The 26848-nt window shown below is 39.1% G+C and overlaps 1 protein-coding gene across 1 annotated transcript in view; it reads right to left on the minus strand.

Annotated features, from left to right (window-relative positions):
* Positions 1 to 26848, minus strand: part of Pgm1 (phosphoglucose mutase 1) — a 67089-nt gene that overhangs the window by 5325 nt on the left and 34916 nt on the right. Inside the window, exons 7-9 of the mRNA XM_070096548.1 lie at positions 23841 to 23938; positions 22148 to 22302; positions 16842 to 16952 (exon numbers count right to left, since the gene is read on the minus strand). Of these exons, the coding sequence (XP_069952649.1) occupies positions 16842 to 16952; positions 22148 to 22302; positions 23841 to 23938 (364 nt within the window). The remainder of the gene's footprint in view (positions 1 to 16841; positions 16953 to 22147; positions 22303 to 23840; positions 23939 to 26848) is intronic.

Consider the following 26848-nt stretch of genomic DNA (forward strand, 5'->3'; position numbering starts at 1 on the left):
CCGCGACAGTCAAAGGGTTAAACGCAGCGAGTGAATTTGAAACTTTGGAAAACTGCCAGAATACATATGTGCAGAGGGCGCAAATATGTAAACAGACTGAATCACCGACAACACACCCTGGGTCATGGCAACTTATGTAGACTACTGCATTAATGTGAAGATAATTTTTATATAATGTAAGGTGTTTGTATAGTGGGCAAAATGCTTAATAAATGTATACGTACATACCATTAGTATTTTGGGTGGAAACATAATAGATGGTCAGAAGGATATGTATTAGATGATTAACTGGGAGTGACAGTGTCACTAGTCACTCCCAGCTGATCGTCTAACTGGCTGTTTAATGTGTATCCATCTGACCATCTATTATGTATCCACCCAAAACACTTGACATTACAGTGTATATACACTTCTGGAGCACTTTTTGTGCAATACAGACACCTTATGTTATAGACAAATTCTCTTCACATTAATGCACTAGCTTGCATAACAGCAACACAGAACACTGAAGCACACCCAGGCTCACGGCAACACACCCTGGCTCAGAGCAACACATCCAATCTCATGGCAACACCCTGGCTCATGGCGGCACACTCAGGCTCGGGGCAACGCACCCTTTTGATAACGAGTGATGCTATTTATGAGTGAAGGCATATGAATAGGAGTGTTTTCTACAGTTATCACCAGTCATATACAGTAGGGCCCCGCTTTTCGTCGTTTTGCCTTATGGCGTTCCACTAATACGGTGATCTCAAATAATGACCAAAACTTTCTATACGGCAAGTGGTCTTTCAAATACGGTGCGGGCCACCCGGTTTGTTCAAATTCTCCATGAGCACATCTCTCTATTATGTAATAACAATCACTCTTGGGCACATTAAATGTCTAATTTTACATCAATATAGACATTTTCATTAATCCATCTATGATATTTTCTTCAAAATTATATAAGAAACACGTTACATAACATATAAACATTTTGTTTATATACTATGGAGGTGTGCCGAGCGGAGGGAAAACATTATGTCACTCCCCTTTTTATTTATTTATTTATTTATTTATAATTTGAGCACACATACAGAGGTACAAAAAAATACAGATAAGAGCAGCATGCCAAAGCCACTTATACTATGCATAGCATTACGGGCTGGCTTAAAATTAACTTAAGATTAACTAAGCAATGATGAAATCAGTGAAAAAACATTAATGTAAACAGATTACTATAAAGCACAAGTGAGTATTACAAAGACAGGTCATATGGTTGCATGCATTGTTGTAAATTCAGTAGAATGGAGTATTCTGTTAGGTAGTGTATTTAAAAAATAATAAAGTTAGATTGGGTTTTAGGTTTAACATTTATGTGATATAATTGTGAGAAACATTTAAGATATACAATTTATAAGGTTCAGTTATTCAGTATTTATTTGGTTTTGGGTGAGTAAGTGATCTTTGAGAAGAGACTTGAATTTATAAACAGGTAGTGTTTCTTTTATATTTACAGGTAATGAATTCCAGATTTTAGGGCCTTTTATGTGCATTGAGTTTTTGCATAGCGTGAGATGGACACGAGGAATATCAAAGAGTGATCTGTGCCTTGTGTTATGGTCATGTGTTCTGTTGAGGTTGGCAAGGAGATGTTTGAGGGGAGGGTTAATATCAGAGTTGAGTGTTCTATGTATGTAATAGGTGCAGTAATAAGTATGGATGTTTTGTATGGTGAGTAGGTTGAGTGTATTGAATATTGGTGGAGTGTGCTGCCTGTAGTGAGAATTTATCATCATTCTAACTGCAGCCTTTTGTTGGGTAATTAGTGGTCTGAGATGGTTATTTGTTGTTGAGCCCCATGCACAAATTCCATAGGTGAGATAGGGGTAAATAAGAGAGTGATATAGGGCCAGGAGGGCTGACTGTGGAGCATAGTACCGTATCTTCGATAGTATGCCTACAGTCTTGGAAATTTTCTTAGGAATTTGTTGTATATGTGTATGAAATTTGAGTCTATTATCAAGGTGGATTCCTAAGAATTTTCCCTCTGTTAGCTTTGTGATAGGTGATTTATACATAACACTTTTGTTTAATGTGTGTCCATCTGACCATCTGAGGGAGAGTCGGGGTATTGATGGTACTCAACTCCAGCCTCTCTTCTCTGATTACCAATCCTCCTTGGCACTTTTGTCCTCTGTCCGTTCAGTCACTGCGTGTCCTCGTTTGTCAGACACATAAGAACATAAGAACGAAGGAACACTGCAGCAGGCCTACTGGCCCATGCGAGGAAGGTTCAAGTCTCCTACCGGCTTAAGCCAATGCACCCAACCTAGACAGGTCAGGTCACATTGACTTAAGGGAGGAACACGGCAACCGACCTGGTAGCACAAGCTATCAGGTCCAACTCACCCACCCACATCCACTCATGTATTTATCCAACCTATTTTTAAAGCTACACAACATTCTGGCCTCTATAACTGTACTTGGGAGTTTGTTCCACTCATCCACAACTCTATTACCAAACCAGTACTTTCCTATATCCTTCCTGAATCTGAATTTTTCCAACTTAAAACCATTGCTGCGAGTCCTGTCTAGGCTAGATATTTTCAGCACACCATTTACATCCCCTTTATTTATTCCTGTCTTCCATTTATACACCTCAATCATATCCCCCCCTAATTCTACGTCTTTCTAGAGAGTGCAGATTCAGGGCCCTTAGTCTATCCTCTTAGGGAAGGTTTCTGATATATGGGATCAACTTTGTCATCCTCTTTTGTACATTTTCCAGAGCATTTATATCCATTCTGTAATACGGTGACCAAAACTGTGCAGCATAATCTAAATGAGGCCTAACCAAGGATGTATAGAGTTGAAGAACAACCTGAGGACTCCTATTATTTATGCTTCTTGATATGAAGCCAAGGATTCTATTAGCTTTATTGCGAACACTTATGCACTGTTGTCTTGGTTTCAGATTACTGCTAACCAGAACTCCTAGATCTTTTTCACAATCCATAATATTAAGATCTACATTATTTAGTTTATATGTGGCATGGTTATTGTCCTGTCCAACATTTAGAACTTTGCATTTGTCTATATTAAACTGCATCTGCCACTTCTCCGACCACTGCATCAGTCTATTCAAATCTTCCTGGAGTGCTCTAATGTCCTCGTCAGAATGAATTCGATGGCCTATTTTGGTGTCATCGGCAAACTTGCTGATGTCGCTCTTTATGCCCTCATCTATGTCGTTTATGTAGATTGTGAACAGCAGGGGGCCCAACACTGACCCCTGTGGAACACCGCTCGTGACGCTTCCCTACTCTGATTTCTCCCCATTTATGCAAACTCTCTGCTGCCTATTTGTCAACCATGCCTCTATCCAGGAAAAAATTTCTCCTATTCCATGTGCCTTAATTTTCCTCAATAGTCTCTGATGTGGGACCCTGTCAAAAGTCTTACTGAAGTCCATATACACAATATCATATTCATTACCATGATCTACCTCCTCAAATTTTTTTTTTTTTTTCAACAAGTCTGCCGTCTCCCACCGAGGCAGGGCGACCCAAAAAAGAAAGAAAAACCCCAAAAAGAAAATGCTTTCATCATCATTCAACACTTTCACCACACTCACACATAATCACTGTTTTTGCAGAGGTGCTCAGAATACACCAGTTTAGAAGCATATACGTATAAAGATACACAACATATCCCTCCAAACTGCCAATATCCCAAACCCCTCCTTTAAAGTGCAGGCATTGTACTTCCCAATTCCAGGACTCAAGTCCGACTATATGAAAATAACCGGTTTCCCTGAATCCCTTCAATAAATATTACCCTGCTCACACTCCCCAACAGATCGTCAGGTCCCAAGTACCATTCGTCTCCATTCACTCCTATCTAACACGCTCACGCACGCTTGCTGGAAGTCCAAGCCCTTTGGCCACAAAACCTCCTTTACCCCCTCTCTCCAACCCTTTCGAGGACGACCCCTACCTCGCCTTCCTTCCCCTATAGATTTATATGCTAATAAATTTGTAAGGCAGGAACACCCCTTTGTAAAACCATGCTGAGATTCGTTGATTAATTTATGCTTTTCAAGGTGGCTACGAACTGCCTCAGCAATTATTGATTCCATAAATTTTCCCACTATGGAGGTTAGGCCCATGTTGGAACCCAGGGCAATGAAGTGGCAGATCGGGCGGCCTCCCTCGCGCACACACTTCCTACTATTACCCCTCTTGCCCTGGTCCACAGTGATTTCACAGGGGCTGTTTGGAAGGGAATCCGCCATCAATGGCAAGAGGATCTGGCACACTCCCTCTCCTCTTCGGCGTTGGGCTCTGTCCGAAATTTTAATGGGCCCTGCCCTTAGGCTCGCCATCCCAACCACTCGGTGGACGTTGCACTGACTCGCCTTCGAGTCGGGAACTCACGACTGGCGGCTCATCTGAACCACCTTCGGATGACGGACTCTCCGTACTGCCTGTGGTGTCCCTCACAGCCTGAGACGGTGGAACACTTCCTGCTGTGGTGCCCACGTTATTACTCTGCATGGACTACTCTCCGTGCGGCCTTGCGCACGCTTGGGGTGCACACTTTCACTCTACCTGTCCTCAATGGGGAGGGGTTTCACCCTCTGGACTGTCAGGAGATATTGGCCTGTACCTGCTCCTTCCTGCTGGCTTCAGGGCATATCAGGGACATATGATACACAGTAATTAGTCAAAACATTCTTCCACTTTGGTCGAAGTCCCCTCTCTGAGCACTTGACGGCCGGGCTTGATACGGCATATGCTGTCAGTGGCCCTGAAACCCAACAGAAGATAACACTTTTGTTTACAATTCTCGGCTTGAATTAGTCATTACTTCTCCCTTTGTTTATGATGACATCTAAAGGCAACTTGTGGTAGCCAGGCAACTTGTAGGACTTGTGACGAAAACCAGACGCGTTCGTCTGGTTTGTTTACATTATGTGTGGGTGGGGCGGGGTGAGGTAAGGTGGGGTGGGAAGGGCTGCCCTTCCTGGCTACCCATACTTCCCAACCTAACTTCATACAAATAAAACTCACCTCTCACCCTACATTAAGACTACAAATATTTTAAGGTAATTAATGAGTGTACTATATATGCATTTTATCGCTCTAGGGAGCTTAATGTCGTAGTAGGTATAAGTGGCCAGGCAGGATGCCATACCTCCCACACGACTTTCTACAAATAAATACTTTTCACCTCTCACCCTACATTAAGACCATTAACCCGTAAACGGTCCAAATGTATACAGTGGACCCCCGCATAACGATGGCATCACATAGCGATTATTTCGCATACCGCTTACTTTAATTGCAAAAATTTTGCCTCACATACCGCTTAAAAACCCGCTTACCGATTTTCGTCCGAGACGCGCTCACATGTTCCGCCGGTGGCATTGTTTACCAGCCAGCCTCCGCGGTAACATCCAAGCATACAATCGGAATATTTCGTATTATTACAGTGTTTTCGGTGCTTTTTCTGGAAAATAAGTGACCATGGGCCCCAAGAAAGCTTCTAGTGCCAACCCTACAGCAATAAGGGTGAGAATTACAATAGAGATGAAGAAAAAGATCATTGATAAGTATGAAAGTGGAGTGCATGTCTCCGAGCTGGCCAGGTTGTATAATAAACCCCAATCAACCATCGCTACTATTGGTGGTACAGCTGCTGCTGCTGCTGCACTGTCAGCTGCTGCTGCTGCTGTAGCACCGTTGTTGGTGTGGCTTATTGAGAATACCAAGAAACAATTAACCCCAGAGGATTTGCCACCCAGGATAACCCAAAAAAGTCAGTGTCATCGAAGACTGTCTAACTTATTTCCATTGGGGTCCTTAATCTTGTCTCCCAGGATGCAACCCACACAAGTCGACTAACACCCAGGTGAACAGGGAAAAATGCCTGGAACTAGTGCTCATATTGGTGAATTTAAAGCCAGCAAAGGTTGGTTTGAGAGATTTAAGAATCGTAGTGGCATACACAGTGTGATAAGGCCTGTTCTGGAAGAAAATGCCAAACAGGACCTACAGTACTCAGGAGGAAAAGGCACTCCCAGGACACAGTGTCTCATCAGTCATTGCTGCATCTTCAATAAAGGTATAAAATATGCTTTTTTCAACATTTGAAAGTATGTAAAAAAAGTAGATTTTCTTTTTATTTTTCTACATTTGAAAATGTGTAAAAAAACTTTGATCTACTTTTTTTGTTGTTATATTTGAAAATATGTAAAAAAAAAACTTAGATATACTTTTGTAGCATTACACATGTGAACGTAGATCTGCTTGGACCGTTTACGGGTTAAGACTACAAAAATTTTAAGTTAAGTAATGCATGTACTGCATATGCATTTTATCGCTCTAGGGAGTTTTAAGCATCGTAGTATAGTATGTGTGGGTGGGGTGGCCAGGAGGGCTACCACACCTGACTTCTTAGAGTAAATACTAATCACCTTTTGCCCTACATTAAGACTACAAATATTTTGAGGTAAATAATGAGTGTACTGTGTGTGTATTTTACTTTTTAATGCCTAGTTCTATTGCTAACTTAATATATGTTAGTGTAAACTTGTTATCTGGCATTTATATGCATTTATAAACGGAAAAAAATGGAGTTCTGCTTTCCGGCGAAGTCTGCTTTCCGGCAGTAGCCTGGAACCTAACCTGCTGAATAAGTGGGGCCCTACTGTATACAGCTACTACCAATAACATACACAGTTACCACCAGTAGTATACACAGCTTCCCCCAGTAATGTACACAGCTTCTCTGATGGTAGTACGCTAGAGAAAGCGTCTTGTTATAATTCTTGATGTATACTCCTATATGTCCGCCTGGCTATCACACCTCTTAATTATATCTGTTCTAGTATACTTGTCTATTACATGTATACTTATATGATATGTAGCACATTCTTTATGCGATTCGATTCTTATGACCAGAGTCTTTGGTAAGATGGGGAAGGAAGAAGGATGGGTAAGGATAGAAATATTGGAAAAGGGTGGGAGGGGGAGTGAGGTACGATATAAAAGGTAAGTGGCCCAACCACTTTGGTGCAATTTAAAAAGTGTATGTGAAATAACAGAATATTCTTGAAGGGGTATAATACTAACCCATCAGTCACATAGATATAACAGATACAGTGGACCCCCGGTTCGCAATGCCATCGCTATCCGATAAATCCGGTATGCGATGCATTATATAGCGAAAAATTTGCCTCAGTTCCCGTTACAAAACCCGGTATACGCGATTCGTCCGAGACGTGTCCACGTGTGGCCTGAACTGCCCCGTGTGTGCCAGTGTTTACAAGCCAGCCAGTGTGCTCGCATCTAAGGATACATTCGGTACATTCCATATTATCACAGTGTTTTCGGTGCTTGTTTATGCAAAATAAGTCACCATGGGCCCCAAGAAAGCTTCTAGTGCCAACCCTTCGAGACCAAGGGTGCTAATGACTACTGAAATGAAGAAAGAGATAATTGCAAAGTACGAAAGTGGAGTGCGTGTGTTGGAGCTGGCCAAGTTTTATACAAAACCCCAATCAACCATCTCTACTATAGTGACCAGGAAAACGGCAATCAAGGAAGCTGTTGTTGCAAAAGGTGCAACTGGGATTACGAAGCGGCAACCGCAAGCATTAGAAAATGTTGAGAGACTGTCACTGGTGTGGATAAATGAAAAACAGATAGCAGGAGATAGCATCTCTCAAGCGATCATTTGTGAAAAGGCTAGGCAGCTGCATGACAATTTGGTAAAGAAATTGCCTGCAACTAGTGGTGATGTGAGTGAATTTAAGGCCAGCAAAGGTTGGTTTGAAAGATTTAAGAATCATAGTGGCATACATAGTGTGATTAGGCATGGTGAGGCTGCCAGTTCAGACCAAAAAGCAGCTGAAAAATATGTGAAGGAATTCAAGGATTACATAGACAGTGAAGACTTGAAACCTGAACAAGTGTTTAACTGCGATGAAACAGGTCTGTTTTGGAAGAAATTGCCAAGCAGGACCTACATTACTCAGGAAGAAAAGGCACTCCCAGGACATAAGCCTATGAAAGACAGGCTTACTCTTCCGATGTGTGCCAATGCTAGTGGTGATTGCAAAGTGAAGCCTTTATTGGTGTATCACTCAGAAACTCCCAGAGCATTCAGGCAAAAGAATATCCTCAAGGCTAATTTGTGTGTGCTGTGGAGGGCAAACACTAAGGCATGGGTCACTAGGGACTTTTTCTATGACTGGTTACACCATGCATTTGCTCCCAATGTGAAAAATTACCTAATTGAAAAGAAATTAGACCTTAAGTGCCTCCTGGTATTAGACAATGCCCCTGGTCATCCTACAGACTTGGCAGAGCGACTTTCTGGGGACATGAGCTTCATTAAGGTCAAGTTTTTGCCTCCTAATACCACTCCTCTCCTGCAGCCCATGGACCAACAGGTCATTTCCAACTTCAAGAAACTGTACACAAAAGCTATGTTTGAAAGGTGCTTTGAAGTGACCACAGACACTATTGGCTCGAGAGGAGTTTTGGAAGGATCACTTTAATATCCTCAATTGTGTAAACCTTATAGGTAAGGCTTGGGAGGGAGTGACTAAGAGGACCTTGAACTCTGCCTGGAAAAAACTGTGGTCAGAATGTGTAGACAAAAGGGATTTCGAAGGGTTTGAGGCTAACCCTGAGAAGCCTATGCCAGTTGAGGAATCCATTGTGGCATTGGGGAAGTCCTTGGGGTTGGAGGTTAGTGGGGAGGATGTGGAAGAGTTGATGGAGGAGGACAATGACGAACTAACGACTGATGAGCTGCTAGATCATCTTCAACAGCAAGAGGCCAGACCTGAGGAAACTGCTTCGGAGGAGGGGATGGAGAAAGTGAAGAAGTTGCCTACTTCAAAGATTAGGGAAATGTGTGCAAAGTGGCTTGAAGTGCAAAGCTTTTTTGATGAAAATCACCCTCAGACAGCTACTGCAAGCCGTGTTGGCAACCTGTACAATGACACTGTTGTGAACCACTTTAGGAAAGTCATAAAGGAACGAGAGGTACAGGCCTCTATGGACAGACATGTTGTGCGACAGAAGTCCAGTGACTCTGAAGCTGGTCCTGGCGTCATTAAAAGAAGAAGGGAAGTAACCCCGGAAAAGGACTTGCTACCTCAATTCCTAATGGAGGGGGATTCCCCTTCTAAACAATAGGTTCGACACTCTCCCCTCCTCCCATCCCATCAATCATCACCAGATCTTCATTAAAGGTAAGTGTCATGTATTCTATTGATAGTAGAGTACATACTACAAACTGTGCATGTCTTCTTCAGTTTGTGTGCATTAAACTTAATATTTCAGGTTGTAAAAGTTTTTATTTTCATACTTTTGGGTGTCTTGCACGGATTAATTTGATTTCCATTATTTCTTATGGGGAAAATTGATTTGCTTTCCGATATTTTTGGTTTACGACGAGCTCTCAAGAACGGATTAATATTGTGAACCGGGGGTCCACTGTATATAGGTACACGACTGAATTGGTAGCATATATACAAGTTACAATTTTTTTTTTTTTTTTTGCGACTGCATAACAAATATTTAAACGACAAGACAAGGCGGTAATCTGGACAGTTCGTAAAGAAATACTTGACACGTTAGCTTCTTTCAAGGTGGTGTCCCGCCATAGTAAATGTAGCATATTTATAACATTAGATGTAGAAGTAGAAGTGTTATACATGTACAAGATGTCTCCCTAATTGGGGGCAATAATTTTCTTAGTAGACATAGAAGGGTTCTGGTGTTACCCAATCATCTTCATCTGCAGGGAGGTTGCTCAAGATCATTGGTTGATGGTAATCGTCTTTATGGATGAAGCGACGCACCCTCTGTGGGAGAGTCATTCTTTGGGTCCTGTGAGGAGGAGAAGTAATGATATAGTCAATGGTATTTTCAACTGGAGAGGATGTTCTCTATCTGGTATGTAGAGTTCTTGCAATGCATAGAGTTCTCTTCTTCAGCGCATCAAGGCGTACATTTAAGGCAGTAATATCCTGTTGTACGTGTAAATCTGCCATTTTGACTCTGTCTCTCCTCCTGGTACCCGTAATAAAGCGGAGAGCTCTATTCTGGACCCGTTGCAACTTTAGCATGTTGGTCTTTGTTGTTAATGACATTGGGACACATGGGTATTCGAGTATTGGTCTTATCATCATTTTGTAGAGATGTTTTTTGACATGTGAAAGGGCTTGATTAAATCTAAAGAGACTGCTAAGACCAGCTTTGGCTATGTTGATCTTTTTATTGATGTTAGATGTCGAGTGGAGCAGCCTGTCTATTTCATATCCCAAGATCTTGTTAGGATTTCTAATGGCTACAGGTGTACCTCTGATGGAGCTACCCCCCTTATCTTCGATGGTTGATGCAAAACATCCTATCGTGCTAACCAGGACTTTGTCATGGTTAGTCGTAATTCTCCATTTCTTTTCCCAATTGGATGTTCGACGAAGTTCAATATTCATGACTTAAGAAATCGTAATGACACGATTGCAAACAAACCATACCCCCGGCCGGGGGATTCATCTGTAAAAACTTGCATTTGTGGTCACAGAGGTGCCTGTGCTAACCTTCCTATGGTGTAGAAATATACCTAGTTGGATGAATCTTATTGTGGCTAGCTGGTCTAGTGGCTAACGCGACGGGCTGGAGTTTTAAGACTATGACCGCGGGTTCAATCCCGGCCGGGGGTATGGTTTCAATATTCATTTTTCTTTGACTCTTTCATATTTGTATTTTCCTGTTACAGGAGTTAACGAGACGACATGGATATCATCATCTGCAAATTGCATTATAATTGTATCATTAAACTCTGGTTGAGGAAGATCATTCACATAAATGTTGAATAGAATTGGATTAAGACAAGAACCTTGTGGGACACCAACTGTCGGTATAAAAGGCTCTGTTGACTTGCCATGAAAGGTAGGAATGATTTTTCTTTGAGTTAAGAAGTTATATATAAATCTGAGAAATGTCCAGTTATAGTCAGGTAGGTCAATAAGTTTGTATATAAGACCATCATGCCATAAGCTATCAAAAGCTTTATGAACATCTCTGGTGGCAATTAGGGCAAGATTGCCCTGATGTTTCAGACTCGCTACAGTATCAAAAATAATATTTATTGCATGATGGGTACCTCTATGTGTTCTAAAGCCAAACTGTTTTTCAGTAAAAAGGTGATTAAACTCCATATAGTAGTTCATTCTGTTGGAAATTATCTTTTCAAGAACTTTCCCAGTGACTTCAACATTCCTTATATAATTATGCAAAACATGTCATAGATGGATTAATAAAAGTCTATAATATAGTAAATATATGACATTTATAGTGACCCAGAGTGACATGCTATTTGTATCAATGTGTCTTTAACACTAGTAAGACACTCATTAGTCGCCACTCAAATGTAGGTAATAAAAAAAGCTGTAGAAACATCGTATGAAAATGAGATTTACAACAGAATATTGCAAGATTTTAAAACTTAAGCTTAACTCATTTTGTGAATTTTTTTTTTTTCGTACTGAAAAAATACCGAAATAGTGAAACAGCCACCAAGTAAATGAATAATGGGTATGACTGAAAACCACCGCATTAGCAAACATCATAAAGTGGGGCCTTCCTGTATTGTATTAAAGACAACGGACATAATAAAAATAATAATCTTTATTTCTACAAGTACATGTAGCCTGGTTGACCAGGCAAGCAAGCATCAAACGAGTAAAGAAGCTCTCAAAACTCTTTTCAAAGATATATATCAAAGATATAATGTATACAGACCTAGCTGCCAGCAATAACAGACTATAGAAAGTCCCTCGTTATATAAAGCATTTTGGGCAAATTAGGTCAATTTTGTCCCCAGGATGTGACCCACAGCCAGGTACCTATTTTACAGCTAGGTGAACAGGGACAGCAGGTGTCTTAACCCTTTGAGGGCCCAAGCTGTAGATCTACATCATGAGCTCAGCTCGCTCAGATAAGCTGTGAGGGGTAAAATATGGGCCTAGATATGAGAGAATGTATCTATGTGGTAAGTGTGCACCACATAAAAAAAATCCTGCAGCACGCATGCAGTGCATGATGAGGTAAAAAAATGCGACTGTCTTTATGGATTAAAACACCGACTTAGCAGTTTATTTTCGTATGTTTTTTGCAGTTGCATTCACGATTTCTTGGTCTCATTTGACAAAATATTACAGAAATAGAGATGATTTTTGACTGGTTTTAGTACTGAAAATAGCTTGAAACTGAGCTCAAAGTAGCAGAAATGTTAAATTTTTGCCGATGTTCAAGAGTAAACAAATGACGTCACGTGTCCAATACACATCAACTGGTGGGTTTAAAATATGTTCATGAATGTGCTGATATTTATACAATTATTACAATTTTGCATAACATTAAATCTTCTAATTTTTTTGGTGTGAATACAAATAATGTAAATAAATACAATGGACCCTCAGTTAATGCCAAAATCGGATAACGCCTCGCTTTGGCATAAAAAAAATTGGCTCGGATAACACCTAAAAACTCGGTTAGGAGCTTTCGTCCCGAACGTGTTGGTACGGCGCCCTGAGTGGGCCCGGCCACTCCATGTACCAGCCAGTGTGCCACTGTTTACAAAGCCAGTGAGGACGATTCCGCGCGTACATGCGATATATTTTATATTATTCCATTGTTTTTGGTGCTTGCAACTGCTAAATAAGCCACCATGGGCCCCAAGAAAGCTTCTAGTGCCAGCCCTATGGTAAAAATGTGAGAAAAACACATAATTTAAGAAGTTTGTAGAAAAATATGAAAGTGGTGGTGGTAGTGGTTGTGATGGTGGAAGAGGGTGGTAGTGTTGGTAGTAGTGGGGGTGGTAGTGGTGGTTATGGGGGGTGGTAGTGTGTGGCAGCGACGATGGTAGAGGGTGGTAGTGGTAGAGGGCAGTAGTGGTTGTGATGGTGGTGGTAGAGGGTGGTAGTGGTAGAGGGCAGTAGTGGTTGCAATGGTGGTAGAGGGTGGTAGTGGTGGTGATGGGTGGTGGTAGTGTGGGGTAGCGACGGTGGTAGTGGTGGTGGTATGGGGTGGTAGTGGTGGTGGTGGTATGGGGTGGTAGTGGTGGTGGTGGTATGGGGTGGTAGTGGTGGTGGTAGTGGTGGTGGTATGGGGTGGTAGTGGTGGTGATATGGGGTGGTAGTGGTGGTAGAGGGTGGTAGTGGTTGTGATGGTGGTATGGTACGATAAGGCATGGTGAGGCTGCCAGTTCTGCCAAAAAAGTGGCTGAAAAATATGTGCAGGACTTTAAGGAGTACACAGAGGCTGAAAAATTCCAACCCCAACAAGTGTTCAATTGTGATGAAACAGGCCTGTTTAGGAAGAAAATGCCAAACAAGACCTACATTACTCAGGAGGGAAAGGCACTCCCAGGACACAAGCCAGAAAAGGAATTGTTACCTGAAGTCTTTATGGAAGGGGATTTCCCTTCCAAACAATATACACCTTCATCCTCTGCTCTCTTCCCGTCTCATCACTCATCAGCAAGTCCACAATAAAGGTAAGTGTGATGTTATTATTGTTTTATTCTTCATTCATCACTGTTTTTTGTGTAGGGAAATGTATATTTCATGTAAAAAATTATTTTGTTTAATACTTTTGGGTGTCTGGAACGGATTACTTGGATTTCCATTATTTCTTATGGGGAAAATTAATTTGGTTAAAGGCTAGCTCTCTGGAATGGATTAAAGGCGTTAACTGAGGGTCCACTGTAATCAAAACAGAATTCATCTGTAAAGCCTGGTAATATAACTAATAAACAGAGGAAATGTTATTTTAGTGCCAGGAATACCTGCATTGTTTATTTTGGACCCTATTTTGAAATTGGAATATTCTGAACTTTGTAAATTGGCCAGATTACCAATTTCTGATCACTATTGGGTGGTTGAAATAGTTGATTGGGCAGTTTGTGCTCAATTGATAAAATACAAGTAATGCAAGCAAAATAGCTAAGAATTTGGTCAACTGGAATAATGTAATTGGCCTAAAATAGGAGTCAAAGTGGGTAAAATTGCTGTCCTAATGTTTCCACCCATACTGGAGATTGAACCATGGACTTCAGTGTGTGAACTGAGTGCACTACCAATCGAGCTATGGGACACCACAAAGGGGTAGGTCTTCTTCTTTCTTTCAACGTACCAGCCATATCCCACCGAGGTGGGGTGGCCCAAAAGGAGAAACGAAAGTTTCTCTTTTCAAATTTAGTAATACACCTCCCATCCGACTTACGACCTGCTCGACTTACGACCACTCGACTTACGACCGTGTTTTTTATGCCAAATTTCTGGGAAATAAACAACTATTTGTGTTGTACACAGTGTTTATCCTAAACCTTACAGTATAAAATACAGTACTAACAGCATAAAAAGTAAAGTAAAACATGAAATACCAAAATAAAACAATAAAATAAAGTCATTATAAAAATGTTATGTTGATATTCAGTAGTAAAGTTCGACTTACGACCATTTCGACTTACGACCGGTTTCTCGGAACCGAACTCGGTCGTAAGTCGGATGGTAGGTGTATATACAGGAGAAGGGGTTACTAGCCCCTTGCTCCCGGCATTTCAGTCGCCTCTTACGACACACATGGCTTATGGAGGAAGAATTCTGTTCCACTTCCCCATGGAGATAAGAGGAAAAAAACAAGAACAAGGACTAGAAAGAAAATAGCAGAAAACCCAGAGGGGTGTGTATATATATGCTTGTACATGTATGTGTAGTGTGACGACCTAAGTGTAAGTAGAAGTAGCAAGACGTACCTGAAATCTTGCATGTTTATGAGACAGAAAAAAGGACACCAGCAATCCTACCATCATGTAAAACAATTACAGGCTTTCATTTTACACTCACTTGGCAGGACGGTAGTACTTCCCTGGGCGGTTACTGTCTACCAACCTACTACCTAGGAAAGGGGTAGGTATTACTTCTTTCTTTCTTTCTTTCAACACACCGGCTGTATCCCACCGAGGCGGGGTGGCCCAAAAGGAAAAACGAAAGTTTCTCCTTTTCTTCTTCTTTCAACACACCGGCCGTATCCCACCGAGGCGGGGTGGGCCAAAAGGAAAAACGAAAGTTTATCCTTTTACATTTAGTAACATATACAGGAGAAGGGATTACCAGCCCCTTGCTCCCGGCATTTTAGTCGTCTCTTACAACACGCATGGCTTACGGAGGAAGAATTCTGTTCCACTTCCCCATGGAGGTAAGGGGAAATAAACAAGGACAAGAACTAGAAAGAAAATCCAGAACGGCGTGTATATATATGCTTGTACATGTATGTGTAGTGACACCCAAGTGTAAGTAGAAGTAGCAAGATGTACCTGAAATCTTGCATGTTTATGAGACAGAAGAAAGGACACCAGCAATCCTACCATCATGTAAAACAATTACAGGCTTTCGTTTTACACTCACTTGGCAGGACGGTAGTACTTCCCTGGGCGGCTACTGTCTACCAACCTACTACCTAGGAAAGGGGTTACTAGCCCCTTGCTCCCGGCATTTTAGTCGCCTCTTACAACACGCATGGCTTACGGAGGAAGAATTCTGTTCCACTTCCCCATGGAGGTAAGAGGAAATAAACAAGAACAAGAACTAGAAAGAAAATAGAAGAAAACCCAAAGGGGTGTGTATATATATATGCTTGTACATGTATGTGTAGTGTGACCTAAGTGTAAGTAGAAGTAGCAAGACGTACCTGAAATCTTGCATGTTTATGAGACAGAAAAAAGGACACCAGCAATCCTACCATCATGTAAAACAATTACAGGCTTTCGTTTTACACTCACTTGGCAGGACGTTAGTACTTCCCTGGGCGGTTACTGTCTACCAACCTACTACCTAGGAAAGGGTAGGTATTACTGTATAAATATTATTGTACATATATCTCTCCTTCTTTCTTTCAACACACCGGCCGTATCCCACCGAGGCGGGGTGGCCCAAAAGGAAAAACAAGTTTCTCCTTTTACATTTAGTAATATATATATATAGGAGAAGGGGTTACTAGCCCCTTGCTCCCAGCATTATTGTACATATATTACTCTATATACATATGCTCATGCATAAAGATGGTAGAGATAGTGACTTATTAAATGTGGGAGCTATACAATACTATATTTAGTTGAGAAATACAAAATGTAATTGTTATAATCATTAGAACAGTGTTATTGAAACTTTAGGGCAAAACAACATAGTTATTTAATTCCTTTTCATTGAGGAAAGAATAATGCAGATCACTAAACCAATCAGTAAAAACATAGGTTTAAATTAACAAAGAAGGATTAACTATCACCCTAGTTTTGTTCCACTAAAACACATGACAGCATCAAACCATGCCTAATTAATTATTTTTTTTTTGCCAACTTCGTTGAAGAACACAAACTGTTAAGGTCAGTGTTAAGAGCTAGAAAGTTGCACTAATTTTGTAAAAACCAATTTGGTGCCTAGGTCATGCTATGTATAAGCACTAGTATCCATATGATATGACAAGAGGGAGAAGACTAACAAATACAATAGTTTTCTTTCTATAGATGGAGGTGCAAAAACCCAGGGTAAAACAACAACAAAAAAAAGTATATTAGTTTAGAAACCCTAGCTAAGGATTAAATCAGATTATAAAACTTCTGATACGAACTAAAGCTGGAAAACCTAAATCAGATTATAACACTTTCGATATGGACTAAAGCTGGAAAACCTATGAGGATTGACTAATTAAAAGTTAAATCATTTAACACCACATGCACTGTCTTGACAAACAAATGTAAATACTACTACTTACCCAAAGCTTTCCTCACCACAAATGGAGAGTCGGCCAGCATCCATCAGGTTTCCAAAATATTTCCATCCAGTTGGAACTTCAAACACTTCCACTCCTTTCTTTTCAGCAACCCTATTAAAAAATACACATTCAATATAAAAGAGAATACACATTCAATTATACAAAAGAACTTACTTTAAATGGTTATGTAGTAAAGCCATGACAACAGTATAAGAAAAACTTGTACATTACTGGTACAGTATACAATTGTTTAATTTATACAGCCTAGAATTAAGCCTAAAGTATTATTCTCAGGTTTAGTTTAAGTTATAGGACCACAAGATAAACTTCAAGCAACATTGCTTGCTACCTCATAAAGGCTCAGGATGGCCCAAAACACATACAGTGGTACCTTGGGATACGAACAGGTCAAAACTCAAACAATTATGTAAGCGTATTTATGTAAGTGCTTTTGTAAGTGTAGTTTTGGGGGTCTGAAACGGATTAATCTAATTTACGTTATTCCTTATGGGAACAAATTCGTTCGGTGTCACCACTTGAACAGCCTTCTGGAATGAATTAAGTTTGTATCCCGAGATATCACTGTACTTTCCTCCAAATTGCGGGTTAGCTGTGAATAACTTTTTTTTTCTTTTTAACCCTTTGGGAGTCGGCAGGTCTTCTCAGAGACTTGTTCTCAGGGTCGGCCAAATTTCAAAAAAAAAAAAAAAAAAAAAATCTTATCTTTTCCCGATCATAATGAAACCAAAAGTATGAAATTTGATGGAAAACTTACAGAAATATGCTCTCGCAAAGTTAGCGGTCTCGATGATGTTTACGCATCGGCGATTTTGCCCACTTTGAGCCCTATTTTTGGCCAATTCCAGTGTACTAGTCGACAAAAATCGTAACTATTTTGCTAGAACTCCATTTTTTCTATCGAATGAGTACAAGAAACCACCCATTTACCGTTTTCAACTATCCAATACAGTGGTCAGAATTCAGCAATTTTGCCAATTTCACACAAATTTCAAAAGATACCAATTTCCGAATAGAGTCCAAAATAAACAAGAAAGACATTCCTGGAACTAAAATAACATTTCCTCTGTTCATTAGTCATGTTTCCACTCCCATATTACATTCTTTTGCTTTCCACTTTGAATTTTTATTCTCAAAAAAAAAAAAATTAGAAGATTTACTATTATGCAGACTACTGCATTAGTGTAGAAATGGTATAAATAATATCAGCACACTTGTGAAAGAATATTAGACTCACCAGTTGACGTGTATTGGATGCTTGGCACGATTTGTTTACTTTTGATCTTTGGTAAAAATCGAACATTTCTGCTACTTTGAGCTCAAATTCAAGGTACTTTTCATTGTAAAATCAGTCAAAATCATCTCAATTTCTGTAGTATGTTTTCCATTCTATAAAATGATACCAGGAAAACTAGAATACAACAATAAATACCATACGAAAATACAGTGCAAAGTCGCTGTTTTAATCCAAAAACACAGTCAAAGTTGTTTTTTTTCTCATTACGCACTGTGTGCCGCAGGATTTTTTCACATTGCACACACTGACCACATAGACCCATTCTTTCATATGTAGGCCTACCAGCTTTCTCTCACTAGATTTGACAGCGCTAGAATTTATGCGTACTAGTACGTCAAAAAACCCTGCGCGAAAGCCGTACTAGTACGGCCAAAACCCCGAAAGGGTCAACATGTTGGCTGTTTCCCACCATGGCAGGGTGACCCAAAAAGAAAGAAAAATATAATCTATTATATGTTAAAAATACATAATGAAGACTGGATTGTTATGCTCTACTTCCTTTTTGAAATTATAAAGATGCAAGAAAAACTTTTAAAATGTTGAATTACACAAGTGTATACAATCAATCACCACTATTGCCTTACATTCCAGTCTCCTACATCATACAACACAAACACAAAGGATAAACCCTATGTAATAAGTTTTAAAAACACACCAATGAAGAGCCTGCCACTGCAGTGAAATTACAGCACACTGACATTCCATTCACACAGTTGTAGAATAAACCATGTTTACATGTCGATATATACCAAGTGCTCAAACCTTTCTTAATAAGGTTGAAGCCATGGGCAGATGATAAAAATATGTAACAGTTTGCAGCATGGCACAAGGTGCATACAGAGAAAAGGTTATCTATAATGATCAGCAGATGGCTCAACACCTTCATTCACCACGTTTGGTGAATAGAGGTGTTAAACCATAATGCATCATATCTTACTATGAAGCACATTGTTACACCTTATGGGAGGAGTCCAGACATACTTCTGTTTACTTTACTCACACTTATATTTGTTTTAATTACTGTCTTCATCAGTGCTTAGTGATCCATGTGCTTTTTGTGGGACTAAAAATACAAGAGCCTCCCTTAAAACAATACATATTAATACATCACTGTTTTAATGGCTGGACTTTTTTTTTTTAAACACCAGTCATCTCCCATTGAGGCAGGGTGACCCAAAAATTGGACAGATAATTCACCATTACTTATTCATTAACTGTCTTGTTAGAAGTTCACAGGCATTACAATTCAAATGACTCTCTGAACTGCAATATTACCACACTGAAGTGCAGGCATTGCACTTCCCACATCCAAGACAAGACTGGATAAATGGTTTCCCTGATTCCCTTCATACACACTATCTTGCTTGCACTCCAACAGTATGGCAAGCCATGAAAACCACCTGTCTCCACTCACTCTGATCTAAAAAGTTCACGCACGCCTGCTAGATGCTCGAGCACCTAGCAGTCAAAACCTTGTTTGCCTTCTCCCTTCAACTCTTCCTATGCCCACTACCTTTCCTTTCTTCTACCCATGATTTATACTCTATCCTATTAGGCTCCAGCCACTAAATGCCCAAACTGCTTCAACAATGCCCCTGTCCCCCAGCCCTCTGAATTATAATTTTAGTAATCCCACACTATCAAAGTTCTGCACCCTTAATTCTCTGCATAGTGTTCACAGCACACACTACACTCAAACATTACATATCCACTGCTTCTAGCTTCCTCACTACAACGTTTAAAGCAAATACAGTAAAGAAGTGTTTTTACCATTATACTCTGATACATTCCCAGTTTTGCCTAGATATATTACCTTTTCTTTCCACAGATGCCTCAATACATCAAATTTTCCCATTCATCTTTCAGACACCCATCTGATAACATCCATTCCCAAGCATCACAATACATTAATTTACTTTCTTTATACTTCCTTCCTCAAATCTGATTTTCAATGATTCATTTTCTAGACATTGTTACTCACATCACCTTAATCATTGCTATGCTCATTTAATTTCCTTCCTTTATATTTCCTCCCAAATTTCTTCACCAATCTTCACAACATCTCTTCAGAATCCCCCAAAGGAGCTGTATCATTGACAACGAATAATTGTGAGAACTCCTACTTTGTATCAAATTCATTATCTAACTCCACACCTCTTCCTGACCGCCTAGCATTCACTTTTTTTAATATTTATCTTTAAATACATTAAACAACCATTGTGATGTCATGCAGCCTTGTCCAAGGCTTACTTTTACTGGGAAATAGCCTTCCCTTTCCTAGAGACCCTAACCCATGCCTCACTATCTTCATACAAACTCTGCTTTTAGTAACCTACCACTTAATCCATGCATTTGCAACGTCTGCCATAGTACTATTCTATCTACAATGTTGTATACCTTTGCTAAATCCAAAAAATACAACAAGCAGTTTCTTACCTTTCCCTAAGTACTGTTCACTTACAGCTTCAATATTAATTCTTGGTTTAAACATCCCCTATTCTTCCCAAGTTCTCCTTGTTCTTCTACAATATTACTTTCCATTCTACCCTGTCAATAATAATGTAATATACCACCAATACTCTTTTCCCATAAAGTACGGTACTGTGTTGTCTTTTCACTGCAAAGGGAACTTTACTATTAAATCTTTGTAATATACAAATTTACCACACAAGACCCATAACATTTAACTTAAATAAAACTTTTACTGGTCTACATCTCTCCCAGTTCCCAACATACAAATTTTATTTCTTTATGAGGTACAAATAACGTAGTTTACATGTAGTAAAACATTGGTAAACACAGTAGAATCTCTTATGTAATTAACTACAATCATATGTACAACAAGAAAGGTCAATTACAAAAGTACGACATTATTTCAAAACTGATTTAATGATCTTAAGTTTTGTGGAGTGACTGAATAGAGATGAAAATACAGCAAGTTATAGTAGAAATACAATGGGAAACAATCTATGTGATAAATAGGTTATATGTTCTAAAATATTCTGTATGTAATGATTTGAAATGAGTGTTGAAATGCATTCCTTGGACTTTTAATCTTTTTTTTTTTTTAAATATGTACTCCAGTTTACATTCGTACCTGAACTTCAGCTGTAACTGAAAGAAACTGTCCCCTACTTTTGGAATAGTGGTGACTGACTGCATATAACAAAGACAAATAATAATTATAAGCCACAGAATACTCGGCCATTCACAGAACTAAAAAAGAAAAAAAAAATTGTTTAATCAGTATGCAATGCAGTAATCCAGTATTTAGTGACATATTCTAAAGTAAAGTGACTAAGCAAAATCCTTTTCCCATACTGTTTTCTCAGGTTATTATCAGAAAGGAGCTTTAGGAAAACATATATCACAATTTTCCTATTATTTTATTTATAATATAGGTTTCTCCTGTTTTATACAGATTTGCTAAGTGCAAATTCACTTATGTGCATCATCCCTTTTTCTCCTAGGAATTTGCTACATGTGGTAATTCTGATGTGATCATAGAGGTGGTAGGTGTGTGTATTATGCTCTTGTGTTCATTTCATTCTTACATGATTATCCCTGCCCAGCACTATGCCCAGTAAGTCCATCAACTATCCTGTTATGTTCCATAATACATTCCTAGATTACAACTATTTTATGCAACCCACACCTTTCAAGGAAGGTTCCCCGACACTGGCGAGGGGCTCTTGATCTAGGGAATTGGATCTGTGCTCCAGTTTCCTGAACTGAGCCTGAATACCTTCCATCTCCCCCCCCATGTGCGCTGTATAATCCTACGAGTTTAGTGTTCCATGATTATAATAGCTATAATCATACAACCCACTAATCAAGTTGTCAAGTTTATTTAAATTATGAACCCTTTATTTCAGTGAATATTCATTCATTTCACTTAATTATATTAATATTACAGTCAAAACTAAGCACTAAACCCACAGGGGGTCATAATTATGACATGTCTGAATCACAAACAATATTTTCCTCTTACCTATCTATAGCACATCCTGTGGGCATGCTGCGAGCCAATCCCTTTACACCGTTCTTCTTAAAGTAAGGGATATAGTCCGTGTTGTCTGCAATGACTGCCACAGAGTCTGATGGCGTCACAAAGAATGCTTTGTGGCCTAAAATCATGTTGCGGTCCTATGCAAATGAGACGAGCTTAATTAAATAACATTCAAGTTTCCTACTGAAAACAAGACATGTAATCAATGATAGTTTTTTCTTTTTCTTAGCAAAACTGGGTACACCCATACTATGTGGCTACCCTATTCTAAATGATGGTTAAACTAAGAAATATGCAACTATCATATAAAGTAGGGTAGTAGCACACTGCATGTAGATCCAATTTTGTTAAAAACTGTTGTTTACAGAATGTGATATTGTTGACAGGGGAAAAGGATACAGAAGAAACACAAACGCTTCTACCACAGGGATGATGCTAATATTGCTAATCATCTGATTACAATTTACTTTCTTACTCTGAAGGAGTACATCTAGCGACATCCTTATTATCACAATTGTGAGGCAGGGAGCACTAACCCTCTATAGGTCATATAGCACCTGGGAAATGCAAGGCACTCAGGTTTGATTCAAGAAAGAGAAGGATAAGTCCGGTTCCTTGGATCAAGAACCATTCACTGAGAAGGCACCTTCCCAAGGGAGAAGTGACATTCTTAAAGCAATTTAAATATACCATATATCCATTACAAAAAAACAATTTTATTTGTTTAAGTAACTTTTAAGGCAAAAAAGTTTGATAACTAAAATTTCCAATATAACTAAATATTAGCAGCAAAATCTAAAACAAAACCAATATTATAAGAATTTATACAATTTAATTAACCTTTACTTATTTCAAAGGTCACTAAAAAACTAGTTGCCGAGTTATTACCTTTTATCACCTTATTCTTAATCAGTGTGGTAAGGACTACAGTAACGAGTGAGAAAAGAATTTTAAACCTCAAAATTCTGTGATATACTGTAAATAAATGTTTATAAACTGTTAAGCATACCATCATGTATGGAATGGTTTACTACGTATAGAACAGTCAAACCCACCTCACTGCAGAGGTCATGTTGCTAAGGCCCAAATAACAATGGGAAACCCAGAAATGTAGTATGTATTATACTCACACTCAAAACAGATATTTCTTTTTAAATGAATACGTACTGGGTAGAATAGTTATTTCTGCAAAGATGAGATATAGCCTGTATGTTCTAACAGTCCTGGTTATGTGGGTTATGATACTTTAGAAATCAGCAAAAGAAATACAGAGAGGGAAGAAAAATACAAGATAATGTTTGTAACTGCTGCCATAAAACACTGCTTTACCTCATTCTCCTCTGCTACCACCACCACCAGGAAACTAGTCAAACCCCTATAATGATGTGGAGTAGCTTAAGTGATACTACCATTCAACTTCAACATTATTTCTGTGAGCTCTTTGATCAGAAACTGTATTTTTGAAGATTGAAGAATAGAGGTATTTCACTTGTGACTACATTTGGTTTCATACTCTACACCCAATATAAATCTGAATTAATGTTACAGTAAACATAGAAGTAATTTTTCAACAGAATCACTCACAGGGTCTTCATTTATACAAAAAATGTATAAAGCCTCATCCTCAGTCTTTTAGAACCTTTAAGTTATAAAACAGAATTCTGAGCTGACTTACACCATCACCATCAAAGGCTGCACCAAAGCCATAATCTCCTTCCTGCATAGCCTTTACCAGATCAGCAGCATATGTCAAGTTGGGGTCTGGATGGTGACCTACAAGGAACAAATTAGGTGTATTTCATAATATACTCGACATGATGCTAGTCTATTTACAGTCCAACAATATTTTTATACAGCTTTAATGACTTATTTCATACCATTTTTTCATAATAGACAAATAAATGTGCAAACCAATAAATTCAATATACAATATAAATTTTTTTGCTTTAGTTTTGATTTTTTTTTTTTCAACAAGTCGGCCATCTCCCACCGAGGCAGAGTGACCCAAAAAGAAAGAAAATCCCCAAAAAGAAAATACTTTCATCATTCAACACTTTCACCTCACTCACACATAATCACTGTTTTTGCAGACAGATACAACAGTTTAGAAGTATTTTTTTTTTTTCAACAAACCAGACGTATCCCACCAAGGCAGGGTGGCCCAAAAAGAAAAACGAAAGTTTCTCTTTTTAAATTTAGTAATTTATACAGGAGAAGGGATTACTAGCCCCTTGCTCTTGGCATTTTAGTTGCCTCTTACAACACGCATAGCTTACGGAGGAAGAATTCTGCTCCACTTCCCCATGGAGATAAAAGGAAATGAACAAGAACTAGTAAGAAAATAGAAGAAAACCCCGAGGGGTGTGTGTATATATATGCTTGTATATGTATGTGTACTGTGACCTAAGTGTAAGTAGAAGTAGCAAGACGTACCTGAAACCTTGCATGTTCGTGAGACAGAAAAATGGACACCAGCAATCCTACCATCATGTAAAACAATTACAGGATTTCGTTTTACACTCACTTGGCAGGATGGTAGTACCTCCCTGGGTGGTTGCTGTCTACCAGCCTACTACCTATAAGTTTAGAAGTTTTTTTTTTTTTTTTTTTTTTTTTTCCCCAAGTTGGCCGTCTCCCACCGAGGCAGGGTGACCCAAAAAAGAAAGAAAATCCCCAAAAAGAAAATGCTTTCATCATCATTCAACACTTTCACCACAATCACACATAATCACAGTGCCAGGAATGTCTTTCTTGTTTATTCTGGACCCTATTCGGAAATTGGCATCTTTTGAAATTTGTGTGAAATTGGCAAAATTGCTAAATTCTGACCACTGTACTGGATAGTTGAATTTCATAAATGAGTGGTTTCTTGCACCCATTCGATAGAAAAAATGGAGTTCTAGCGAAATATTCATGTTTTTTGTCGACTAGTACAGTGAAATTGGCCGAAAATGGGGCTCAAAGTGGGCAAAATCGCCGATGCGTAAACATCGCCGAGACCGCTAACTTTGCGAGAGCATAAGTCTGTAAGTTTTCTATCAAATTTCAAACTTTTGGTGTCTTTATGATCGGGAAAAGATTCTCTATCTTTTCATAAGAGAAAATAATTTTTTTTTTTTTTAAATTTGGCCGACCCTGAGAACGAGTTTCGGAGAGGGCCTGTCGACCCTCAAAGGGTTAACCCTTTCAGGGTCCAAGGCCCAAATCTGAAGTCACGCACCAGTGTCCAAGAATTTTCAAAAAAAAAATGTTATTTTTTCTTATGAAATCGTAGAGAATCTTTTTGTGAAGGTAATAAAACAAAAAGTACGAAATTTGGTGGAAAATTGACGAAATTATGCTCTCGCGAATTTTGATGTGTCAGCGATATTTACGAATCGGCGATTTTGCCGACTTTGACTCCCATTTTAGGCCAATTACATTATTCCAATCAACCAAATTCTTAGCTATTTCACTAGTATTACTTCTATTCTATCGATTGAGCACAAGAAATCGCCAAGTCAACTGTTTCAACTGCAAAATAAAGTGATCGGAAATTGTTAATTTGGCCAATTTAACACAAAGTTCAAAATATTCCAATTTCAAAATAGGGTCCAGAATGAACAATGTAGGCATTCCTGGCACTAAACTAACATTTCCTCTGTTCATTAGTTATGTTTTGAGGCTTTACAAATAAATTCCATTTTGATTTTTTATTCACATAATGAATTTTTATTCACACCAAAAAATAGAAGATTTACTGTTATGCAATACTGTAATAATTGTATAAATATCATCACCATATTTGTGAATGTATATTAGACCCACCAGCTGACGTGTATTAGATGTGTGAGGTCGTTTGTTTACTCTTGAATATCGGCAAGAATTTAACATTTCCGCTACTTTGAGCTCAGTTTCAAGCCATTTCCAATGCTAAAACCAATCAAAATCATCTCTATTTCTGTAATATGTCTTCCATTCTATCAAATGAGACCAAGAAATCGCAAATACAACTATAAAAAATATACGAAAAAACACTGCAAAGTTGCTGTTTTAATTGAAAAATCATGATTTCATTTTTTTTCTCTCATTATACACAGTGTGCTGCAGGATCTGTTTTATGTGGTGCACACATACCACATAGATGTATTCTCTCATATCTAGGCCCAAATGTACCACTTACAGTTTATCAGAGTGAGCTGAGCTCATGGCGTAGATCTACGGTTTGGACCCTGAACGTAAAGCCGTAGATCTACGGGACGGACCCTGAAAGGGTTAAAGTGCAGGCATTGTACTTCCCATTTCCAGGACTCAAGTCCGACTATATGAAAATAACCGGTTTCCCTGAATCCCTTCACTAAATATTACCCTGCTCACACTCCAACAGATCGTCAGGTCCCAAGTACCATTCGTCTCCATTCACTCCTATCTAACACGCTCATGCACGCTTGCTGGAAGTCCAAGCCCCTTGCCCACAAAACCTCCTTTACCCCCTCTCTCCAAAAAAGAAAGAAAATCCCCAAAAAGAAAATGCTTTCATCATCATTTAACACTTTCACCACACTCACACATAATCACTGTTTTTGCAGAGGTGCTCAGAATACAACAGTTTAGAAGTACAGTGGACCCCCGGTTAACGAACTTTTTTCATTCCAGTAGTATGTTCAAGTGCCAGTACTGACCGAATTTTTTCCCATAAGGAAT

The sequence above is a fragment of the Cherax quadricarinatus genome, chromosome 4 (genome assembly GCF_038502225.1).
Source record: "Cherax quadricarinatus isolate ZL_2023a chromosome 4, ASM3850222v1, whole genome shotgun sequence".
NCBI classification, from domain to species: Eukaryota; Metazoa; Arthropoda; class Malacostraca; order Decapoda; family Parastacidae; genus Cherax; species Cherax quadricarinatus.